We start from the raw sequence: 12,448 nt of genomic DNA, 5'->3' as shown, positions 1-12,448 counted from the left end.
TATATATATATATATATATATATTTGTGTGTGTGTATGTATATAGATGTAGATATATACATGTATATACACAGATATACACAGATATATACATATATATATATATATATATATACATATATATGTATTCTTAAATCACAAAGAACACGTTAATAAGAAGAGACCTGCCAATCATACCGAATGTTAAAGAGAAAGAATGGAATTCGTAAACTTTAACAAAAAAACCCTCGTTTCCCCAGAAGACAAACATTTGGTGGAGCCGGAGGTGTCGGGAAGTGCACGAGGCGGAGAAAAATGAGGTCGGTTTTTTCCCCTCTTCTGAAACTGACTCTTCAGTACTTGGAACAGATAGAGCTTTAACCATTTCCAAAAGAAGTTAGGAAAAGATTAAGAGCGTTCTGGACACAGAGAAAAACTTGGAGAGGATGTGTGGTTTTTTGACTGAGAGAGAGAGAGAGAGAGAGAGAGAGAGAGAGAGATTAAAACACTGAAATGTTTCAGAAGAGATATTAAACACTGACATGTTTGAGAGAGAGAGAGAGAGAGAGAGAGAGAGAGAGAGATTAAACACCGAAATTTCTGATGTTTGAGAGAAAGATATCAAACACTGTAATGTTAGAGAGATATTAAACACTGACATGCTTGAGAGAGAGAGAGAGAGAGAGAGAGAGAGAGAGAGAGAGAATGTTTAAGCACTGAAATGTATAATGTTTAAGGTTTTGCTGAACCTGAGCAAGTAAAGTTTGAATTGGTTGAGAGAGAGAGAGAGAGAGAGAGAGAGAGAGAGAGAGAGAATGTTTAAGCACTGAAATGTATAATGTTTAAGGTTTTGCTGAACCTGAGCAAGTAAAGTTTGAATTGGTTGAGAGAGAGAGAGAGAGAGAGAGAGAGAGAGAGAGAGAATGTTTAAGCACTGAAATGTATAATGTTTAAGGTTTTGCTGAACCTGAGCAAGTAAAATTTGAATTGGTTGAGAGAGAGAGAGAGAGAGAGAGAGAGAGAGAGAATGTTTAAGCACTGAAATGTATAATGTTTAAGGTTTTGCTGAACCTGAGCAAGTAAAGTTTGAATTGGTTGAGAGAGAGAGAGAGAGAGAGAGAGAGAGAGAGAGATTTAAACACTAAAATGTCTGATGTTTGAGAGAAAGATATTAAACACTGAAATGTTAGAGAGAGAGAGAGAGAGAGAGAGAGAGAGAGAGATCTAAACACTGAAATGTCTGATGTTTGAGAGAAAGATATTAAACACTGAAATGTTAGAGAGAGAGAGAGAGAGAGAGAGAGAGAGAGAGATCTAAACACTGAAATGTCTGATGTTTGAGAGAAGGATATTACACTGAAATGTTTCAGAGAGAGAGAGAGAGAGAGAGAGAGAGAGAGAGAGAGGGAGAGAGAGAGAGAGAGAGAGAGAGAGAGAGAGAGATTTAAACACTGAAATATCTGATGTTTGATAGATATTAAACACTGAAATGTTTGAGAGAGAGAGAGAGAGAGAGAGAGAGAGAGAGATATTAAACCCTGAAATGCCCGAAGTTTATAGCTTTGCTAAATCAGAGCAAGTAAAGTTTGAGAAGATAGAAGCAAAATGACGTGCCAAATGGGTAAGTGAATATGAGAATATAAAGCAGGCAATACAGTCTCACATAAGAGTGAACAATGCGTTGAAGTGTTAGTCGACTTTAGCACTTGAAAAGCTTTGCCTGATATCGTTGAACGACATGAAAATCTCTACGCTTCATTCATTTGTCTGTCGAGATGAAATGCTTAGCATAAGCTTCGTTGATTGTTCGGATCTCAGTGTGACCCACTGCTGCCTACATCAACCTCTTAGGTTTTGTAGCATGTTCTGGCAATCATAATATATATATATATATATATACACATATACATATATGTATATATATAATTATATTTATATATGTAGATTATATATATATATATATATAATATATATATATATATATATATTATATATATATATATATATATAATATATATATATATATATATACACACATATATAATATATTTATATATATCGATACATATACGTGTATATATATATATATATATATTGGAAGATCGTTAAGTCTATGGCAAATTTTAGTCTCTTCAATTGGCACTAGAGGGGCCCTCAGGAAAGAGCACACCTTCGCTAGGACAAGCAGTCATATTTTGCTCGTAACTCAACTGAATCCAACATGACTACCAAGTTTGGTGAAAATAGGTACAGTAGTCTTGTGTAAAATTGCTCACAAATAAATAAATATATAAAAGACGACTGGGGGGATTACATAGCCTTCACAAGATTTTGGCGAAGGAAATTACGATTTAGGAATTTATAGCCCGGTATTGATTTATGTAAGACCATCCAGCGCCCAAATGCAATCGGTGGAAACCATACAATTACACTAAAGTACAAATTAAAATACGTTGGACAGTAAAATGTTAGAAAGGAAGTCAGAACGGAGATAAGGTAGAAGGATATAAAGTAAGTACATCTAGGAGCAGAAGGAACACTATACAGACCCCAAAAATGCAATGCGGCCATTATGTAAGATAATGACACCCACTCCAAAAGGGTGTTTCCACTGAGCCCACAAAACTGGCTTCTGTGATGAGATTACTTGCCCATGTTTAGGCCCCCTGAGATCGTCGTCATTATTATCAGTATTATTATTAGCTAGGCTACAACCCTAGTTGGAAAAGCAGAATGCTATAAGCCAAAGGAAAAGTAGCCCAGTAAGGAAAGGAAATAGGGAAATAATTAAACTACAAGAGAAGCAATGAACAATCAAAATATAATATTCTAAGAGTAGTACAACATTGAAAAACATCTTTCATATATAAACTGTAAAATCTTGATAAAAAGGAAGAGAAATAAGATAGAACAGTACGCCCAAGTGTACCGTCAAGCAAGATAACTTTACCCCATGCAGTGGAAGACTGATATTCACTGTTGGTTGAAACGGTATTGCAAAAGTAGTTTCACAAGTGTAGTCAGATAATGATTGCCCCGAGAACTACATAACGAGCTTTTGTTCGGCAATTCTGTCGTGGCTAGGAGCTCCGTCACGCGCAGGTAATAAGGAGGTTCGTAGTTTAAAGAGGCCTTTATGGATGATGGGTACTTTAATAAGGAACATTATTAGGGAGATTTAGGAAGAAGAGACGGTGAATCATGGCGTAGTGGGGAACACTGTTCTCCCACCTGCTGAGGAAGATGACATCTTGATAAGACGATGCAAATTACGTTGAGTGATTTTAGATTTGGCGATAAAAGAAGCCAAAATAGGAAAACATTAATTGTTGACATTATCAAAATTGAAAATACAACACAAGGTGATAGCGCACATGATGCCAAACTGAATTAATTTAGAAATGAATAACTATTTCCGAAGACAAGTCGAAAGGAAATGCTGATATGCAATGAAACCATAGTCTTCATATATATATATATATATATATATCTATATATATATATATCTATATATATATATATATATATATGTATACTTTTTTTTTGGGGGGGGGCCTAAGCTTAATGAAAGAAGACTTTATCAGGGAACGTTTTAATGAAATATCTTGCTGGGAGAACCTTCCATTACGTTATAAAGGTAAGGTGTTTCCTGTAGAGAACATTCCAAAGCTTATGGATTACCTTAACGATTGAAATCAATTTCAATTATGGGTATTGGGCGAATACTTTGAATACTATGGGGATAATTAAACATTTTATGATGTCGAGAAAGAGAAAATAGTAACACTGCAAATGTAGAGATAAGAAAGCCTTTGTTTTAAAAATTTTAAATCTGGTCGATTGGCCAAAACACAAATGCGATAAAAACCGCGATAAACACGATGAATAATATCACATGGGAAGAAAATGACGTCATTTTATCATTTCACATCTTAAATATTACAACTACAACATTAATTAGATTGAGACATCAATTTTCGCATTTCAAACTGATATAGGACAAAGGAAAACAGGAAAATAACACAAGTGTTACGTAAAGATTTCGGAAGGCAAATTATTATTACTATTATTACTATTATTATTATTAATATTATTATTATTATTAACACTACCTAAGCTACAGCCCTAGCTGGAAGAGCAGGATGTTATAAGGCTAAGGGCTCCAACAGAGAAATGGTCCAGTGAGGAAGGAAATTAGGAAGCATAGAATTGCGAGCTTGGCTGTACCCTCATGCAAAAGAACTCTAATCCAAGAAAATAGAACATCGTAGTACAGAAGCTATAGCACTACTCAAAACTAAAGAATAAAGGTTTGATTTTGGAGTGTCCTTCTCCTAGAACAGCTGCTTACCATAGCTAAAGAGTCTCTTCTAAACTTACTTAGTGGAAAGTAGCCACTGAACAATTACGGTGCAGTAGTTAACTCCCTGACTAAGAGGGATCCCATGTAGTACTATCTGGCCAGTCAAAGGACCAAATAACTTTCTAACGGTAGTATCTAAACAGGTGGCTGGTGCCTTGGCCAACCTACTACCTAACATTTTTGACTTAATATCATTAGTATTCAGTATGGGAATATATGTATAAAAAAATTTAAATGTCCTGATTTTCCATGGTAAATTTTCACAAAATTCCAAGTACTTCGAGGAAAACTGGATGAAGAGACCATTAAAATCTGGCTATGTAAATATTAACAAACATAATTTTACCATATACTTTTAACACCAAAAAATATAAACTTAAAAAAACAAAAAGGAAATGAATAATAGAAATACATCAAGTACCCTTTTCCATCTTTGAGTTCTCTATCAAGCGACGGAACTCGAAACATGGATAGTGAAAACCACCATGGTAAAGAGGCTATGGCGTAACCCAAGGTAGGAGGACATTGGTAAAATAGTCAGCAACTCACAATCCGACGTAAAACATATAAATATGGCACATGGGAAGACCAAAGTCACACTTATTCCGGAGTACATAGCATACTCCACTCAAGCACATAATAATAATAATATTAAAAATAATAATAATAATAATAATAATAATAATAATAATAATAATAATAATAATAATAATAATAATAATTTCAGCAAAGGCCATATACCAAATTACAGTAAGGGTACAATGATGATACACATGACAGAAAAAAATAAGCAGAAGAAGAAGAAGATATGCAATAACACCAGTGTTTACAGGACATCATTAGTAGGTTGAGCACAAAATTACATAAGAGGTAAAGGAAGTCGTTGGCCACAAGTGCTGTGCTGTGTTTCTTTGCAGTTTTGGATATCTTAGAAATGGCAAAGTGTGAAGACTGATTCACGTGTTGTGGTTGAACGCAGGTATATCAAATGACGAAAAACCATTTTATTATTATTATTATTATTATTATTATTATTATTATTATTATTATTATTATTATTATTATTATTATCATTATCAATAATAATAATAATAATAATTATTATTATTATCATTATTGTAATCATCATCATTATTATTATTATTATTATTATTATTATCATTATGATTATTATTATTATTACTCCTACTAGCTAGGTTACAAGCCTAGTTGGAAAAGCAAGATGCTATAAGCCCAAGGGCTCCAACAGGGAAAAATAGCCCAGTGAGGAGGAAATAAGGAAAATAAATAAACGATATAAGAAGTAATGAACAATCAAAATAAAATATTTTAAAAACATTAACATTAAAACAGATGTTTCATATATAAACTATAAAAAAGACTTTTAAAACATCAACATTAAAACATATATTTTATACAAAAACTATAAAAAGACTTATGTTAGCCTGTTCAATATAAAAACACTTGCTGCAAGTTTGAACTTTAGAAGATCTACCGATTCAACTACCCGATTAAGATCATTCCACATCTTGGTTACAGCTGGAATAAAACTTCACGGAAAATCATATATTAAAGTATCAAGCGGAAGCAACTACATAATGTTATTCGGGGGACGTAAATATGTTTCTGGTTACGTCACTTTTCTAATAAAAATGCAGAAATTGTTTAAGGCAAACCTTATTTGCATACGGGGCGGCAACGACAGCAAAACTTTGTCTAAAATCTATTACCTTTCGTTCACTTTTGATGTTTAATCTTCACATAAATTCCTTAAATTCCAGATAAGTTTTTTTTTTTTTTTAACAGATAATAGCAAAAAGATTCATATATGTTTTTTTTCTATCAGATAATAGCGAAAAAACTCATATATGGTTTTTTTTATCAAATAATAGCGAAAAAAAAATCATATATGAGTTTTTAATCAGATAATAGCGAAAAAATAAGATATGGTTTTTATCAGAAAACAGGGAAAAACTTCCAGACATGTTTTTTCTCAGCTAATGGTGAAAAAAAAGACAATTATCTTAGAAGACAATTTTCTTCTTGACAAGATTTGCTAGACTGGTGATAGAAAAGTTATGTCATGAGGTAGTAATGGGAATGATATCTTCCCATACAAATTGAATTTATGTGACATACAGATTCTTGAGGTCTCTATTAGGAGTATATATATTTTAAAGGTAGTAAAAAAAATTCAATAAGGAAAGTTTTCCTACAGAAAAGCAAATAGCTGATAGGTACCTATCTACCCGGCGTTCTAAAACTATCGAAACACTTAACCCATCGTATATACAGTATATATAAAAATGACGGGGCTTAGTATATTGAAGGTAGCAAAATGAAAAAAAATAGTTCGTCAGGAAAGGTTCTCCCACAGGAAATAAAATAGCAAAGGGGCACCTATCTAGTCGGCGTTCTATAACTATCAGAACACTTAGCTCATCGCATATATAATATATATATATATATATATATATATAATATATATATATATATATATATAAGACTGGGCTTAGCAGTATATTGAAGGTTGCAAAATGTAAAAAAAGCAATATCCTACAGAAAATGAAATATCTGAGAGGCACCAATCTAGCAGGCGCTCTAAAACTATCAGAAGACTTACCCATCGTGTGTGTGTGTGTGTGTGTATATATATATATATATATATATATATATATATAGACTGGGCTTAGCAGTATATTGAAGGTAGCGAAATGAAAGAAACAATAGTTCGTCAGGAGAGGATTTCCCACAGGAAATAAAATAGCAAAGAGGCACCTATCTAGCCTCCGTTCTAAAACTATCAGAACACTTACCCCATTGTATATAAAAAAAAAACTGTGCCCTGAATATCTCACTTAGCGAATCAATAGCAAAAGAGACGGTGGAATGATACCCATAGGTTAAAGTAAACACAGGACACTGCTACGTAAACGGAGAGTGAACCCTTGAAGGAGACAACTTAAATAAACCGGATTTTGATCCGGTATTTTAAGTTCGGACCGAGACTCCTCGCTGCTGGGAGGAAGGACGCTGGTGAATGGTACAACACATGAATTTAAGTTACCAGGTTTAAGTGATGTCAGGCAGGGCAGCTGATTGGGACTACGGTCTACCCATAAGCCAAAGGAAGTCCTTCAAAAGAAGGCAACCGTGATTACCCCAAACAAAAACGGTAAAAAAGCACGTTAATAGAAGAAGAAGAAGAAGAAGAAGGAGGAGGAGGAGGAGGAGGAGGAGGAGGAGGAGGAGGAGGAGGAGAATATCAGCTTTGCTAAGAAGAAGAACAAGAACAAAAACAAGAAGATCAAACTTGTTAAGAAGAAGAAGATCGGACCTATTAAGAAGAAGAAGAAGATGAAGAATAAAATGAAGGAAGAGGAGGAGGAGGAGAATATCAGCATTGCTAAGAAGAAGAACAAGAAGAAGAAGACCAAGAACAAGAACAAGAAGATCAGACTTAAGAAGAAAAAGAAGAAGAAGGTCGCACTTGCTGAGAAGAAGAAGAAGAAAAAGAATAAGAAAAAAATAAGAGGAGGAGGAAGAATACCAGCCTTGTTCGTCTCCTCCTGCGTTATTGATATGTAAGATGGGCCATCGGTCTCTTGTCAGACTTTTTCCTCCAGACAATTTTCAAAATTTCCAATGTTTGTTGGATGCATGTTTGACAAGGGATTGGTTCTCGATGTCTCTTGGATATATGAGAGAGAGAGAGAGAGAGAGAGAGAGAGAGAGAGAGAGATGAGGCAGTTCTTTCCTTTAATCCTACAGAAATATTCAAAATTTGTCCAAGTCCTCCAAATGAAAATCGTAGCAAGTCTGAATTTCGTAGAGAGAGAGAGAGAGAGAGAGAGAGAGAGAGAGAGAGAGAGTTCTTTCCTTTAATCCTACAGAAAAATCAAAACTTGTCAAGTCCCCCCAATGAAAATCGTAGTAAGTCTGAATTCCGTAGAGAGAGAGAGAGAGAGAGAGAGAGAGAGAGAGAGAGAGAGAGATTGACGCATTTCTTTCTTTTAATCCTACAGAAAAATCCAAACTAGAGAGAGAGAGAGAGAGAGAGAGAGAGAGAGAGAGAGAGAGAGAGATAAGAACGGGGCGATGAGAATGAATAATCAGTAGTTAAACAGACAGGAGTCGGCGAGTTTCATTAGCTTTTAGCTGTAATGAAATTGGGGCACAGGCTTTTATGCAAAAGTTTTGCCATTGGGAAATCTGCGTGAGAGAGAGAGAGAGAGAGAGAGAGAGAGAGAGAGAGAGAGAGTACTTTCCATATTTGAAATACAGATTTCTCTTGATTAATATGTACAATAATTAGTCTTCGTAATTATCATTCCAATGAACAATGATGATCAGATGAAGACAGTATGTATATGAGAGAGAGAGAGAGAGAGAGAGAGAGAGAGAGAGAGAGAGATATTATATGGGAGTAATTTCCATATTTGACATAGACAGGTTTCTCTTGACTAATATGTATAATCAGTCTTCGTAATTATCATTCCGATGGACACTGAGGATTAGATGAAGACAGTATGTACATGTAAGAGAGAGAGAGAGAGAGAGAGAAAAGCAACGTACATGACTATATAGTAAATGGGGGAGACATTGTCTCAAAAAGTAAGGAAGGGAGGAGGGGGGGGGGGGTTGGGGCGGTGCTGGGCAGACAATCCTTGACGACGCCATGTCAGATAATGGAAGTGTCTCCGGGATATGTATTATGAAATGAACATGTGCTGGGTGTGGGCGGGAGTAGAAGAAGTAAGGCTTTGCCCAGATGAGAAGAAGAGGCGAGCTCTTTCCGAAAGTGCGTAAGGTTTAAGGGGAAATGTAAAGACGTCGTGTGTGTGTGTGTGTGTGTGTGTGAGGTTGGGGAATTGGGATGGGGGGGTGGGTGGCGGTAGGAGGTTTGAAAAGGAACGAGTTAGGGTAGGAAGCAATCGGGATATTCGAGGCTGGTCAGGGGGCGAGCTCATCTTTGAAAAGGGAAGAGACGACCAGAAATCTGATAAGCATATTGATGGGAAAAGGGGCTCAGAGCGTTAAGAGATGCCCCTCCCCCCCCTTCTTCCTCCCTCTTAGAGGAAAATGAATCAAATCTTGAGAGATGAAAGATAACTTAAAGCATAACGAAGAAATGTCACGGCCAGCTTTAAATAAGGAAAAAAGCCCCCCCCCCCCCCCCTCTTCCTCCCTCTTAAAGGAAAATGAATCAAATCTTGAAAGATAAAAGATAACTTAATGCATAACGAAGAAATGTCATGGCCAGTTTTAAATAAGGAAAAAAAAGGAGTATGAATCCCTTCTCTGACAAAGGCACAATACTCCATCTGCTTCATGAATCTTTGATTTCATTCTTAAAGGTCATGGACTGGCCAACAAGATCCTTGTCCATAATCACGTCGCTTCTCCTCCTCCTCCTGACATCAGCTTCTCTTTTCCTATTTCCATTTTTGATTTTTCTCTCTTCGGTAATTTGTGTTTCGTATTACTTAATTTAGGATGTTTAATTCCAGTTTGATGATTAACTTCGTTAATCTCGTCGCTCTATTTTTTTCCTTTTTCACAAATCGGCAAACTATTCTACAGTTTAGACTTGTGTTATATTTTTATTTGGACATTTTGTATAATAATAATTATCTCCCCAATATAGTAATGGGCAAGCGTCTGATATATATATATATATATATATATGTGTGTGTGTGTGTGTGGGTATATATATATATATATATATATACATATATATACATATGTGTATATATATATATATGTATATATATTCCGGTCACGTTTAGGGAGCATTACAAGACGTAAACTACTCGGTCTTGTCCCGTCCCTTGGGTAGGGGGAGAGGAGTAGTCATACCCTAGTGAGATAGGGAGCCCCGAGAGGAAAGGGGAAGAGGGTGGGAAGAGTGTCTGCATATCTATCTAAATATTTAGCCGTCATTTTTGACGGGTCGTGTACGCTACTAATAATAATAATCGGGCACAGCTCCTTCATCTCCCTAATCTAACATATTTCCTTTTCTATAAGTTTTCATTTATGTTTTTTAATGGCGCATTCGCTACTACTACTTGATAGTATTTTCCATATTTTTCTCACAAGTCTTACTACATATAAATAAAAGGTTGTTTTTACTAAAGGTCTTGCTGCTTTCCCACGTAGATCCTTATTACCATTAAAAATATGCTTTGAACAAGCCCTTAATACCATTAGATTACAAAACTAGACAAGCTCCTAATACAATTACATTACATACCTAGACAAGCTCCTAATACCATTAAATTACAAAACTGAACAAGCTCCTAATAACATTAAAATACAAAACTGAATAATTTCTTAAAATCATTAAATTACAAAACTGGACAAGCCATTAATACCTTTAAATTTCTAAACTAGACAAGCTCTTGATAATATCAAATTACAAACTAAACAAGCTCTTATTACCATTAAATTACAAAACAGGACAAGCTCCTAATACCATCAAATCACAAAACTAAACAAGCTCTTAATACCATTTAATTACTAAACTGAGCAAGCTCTTAATACCATTAAATTATAAAACTGAACAAACTCTTATCAACATTAAATTACAAAACTGAACGAGGTCTTAATTCATTAACTTACAAAGCAATCTTCAAGAATAGAACGTTCTAAAACGAAAAACATGAATGTGGAGAGGAAAAAAAAATATACACATATATCTTCATATATATACATAATATATACATACACATATATACATACATACATACATATATATATATATATATATATATATATATATATATATATATATATATATATATATATAACAAAACACATGTAAACATAAGCTGCATGAAAGTAAACATCCAAAAATTCAAGCAACGGTATATTAAGCATCAAACATCCTTTAACATCAGTTTCCACCGATTTCTGCTAATTTCTATATTTTTTCTATTGTAACTGATCTATTTCAACAATAAGCGTACACTGACGATTTACCTGTCTGTGAAATATTACCCTCTTACGAGGCCACCTCGTAAGAGGCTTCGACCCAACAACGCTCTACCACTGAACAGCTGCAGCTCTGTCTGCTGATTCATACTTTGACTCTTGCGACTATCATGGGTAGATCATAATCTAAATTCACGATTTCATGTACCAGAGCTAGATATATATATATATATATATATATATATATATATATATATATATATATATATATAATATATATATATATATATATATATACATATATATATATATATATATATATATATACATATATATATATATATATATATATATATATATACATATATATATAATATATATATATATATATATATATATATATATGAAAGTTCGGGGTTTTACATTTGAAAACAAAACTAAACGTATACACCAACACGGAGTACATAAAGTAGAAAATAGTACATGGGGTAGAAAATACTACACATACACCAACACAAATCACATAAAGTAGAAAAATCTATACATATAGACCAACACGGAGTACATCAAGTAGAAAAAATTACACATACACCAACAAAGAGTACATAAAAGTAAAAATATTCCAAATACGCACTAACACGGAGTACATTAAGTAAAAAACTACACATACACCAACACAGAGTACATAAGGTAGAAAAAACTACACATATATACCAACAGTGTGTATATTTATGTAACACGTCCGGTATCCTACTGATCATCCGATCAGCGTAATCAAACAACACTTAATATGATCAGTAGTTGAAAGGGTTACCACCAAGAACAGACATGCAGCCAGTATGTAAACCCTTTAAACAAACAAATGGAAAAGCACCATGTTAGCATCCTCATGCAAAAGATATATACAGAAACCCAGAAGATAAAAAATAAACGCTTAAATGGGTAAGTTTGCGTTTATGTTTAATTATGGATGCTGTAATTACAGAGATAATAAGCATTAGATTTGGAGTGATATAACTCAGGCACTCTAGATTTGATAAAATAATATTGCTCTCTCCACTTTTGTTGAGATTTGAAATGTTATAAATTTCAAATCAAAGAAAAATTTATCTCATAAGAAAGGTTACTTAATATATCCCAACGCCGATAAAGCTGTTAAAAATCAGAATAG

General features: G+C 34.1%; 1 protein-coding gene across 1 annotated transcript in view; it reads left to right on the top strand.

Moving 5' to 3' along the window:
- The window catches only part of LOC137636443 (putative uncharacterized protein DDB_G0292636), a 12,352-nt gene extending 4,423 nt beyond the window's left edge, over positions 1–7,929 (top strand). The window contains exon 2 of the mRNA XM_068368867.1: positions 7,537–7,929. Coding sequence (XP_068224968.1) covers positions 7,537–7,929 — 393 coding nt within the window. The remainder of the gene's footprint in view (positions 1–7,536) is intronic.
- The last annotated feature ends 4,519 nt before the right edge of the window (positions 7,930–12,448 follow it).

This window comes from Palaemon carinicauda, unplaced genomic scaffold, assembly GCF_036898095.1.
Source record: "Palaemon carinicauda isolate YSFRI2023 unplaced genomic scaffold, ASM3689809v2 scaffold3, whole genome shotgun sequence".
In the NCBI taxonomy this organism is placed as follows: Eukaryota; Metazoa; Arthropoda; class Malacostraca; order Decapoda; family Palaemonidae; genus Palaemon; species Palaemon carinicauda.
This window is presented reverse-complemented; position numbering and strand designations above follow the sequence as displayed.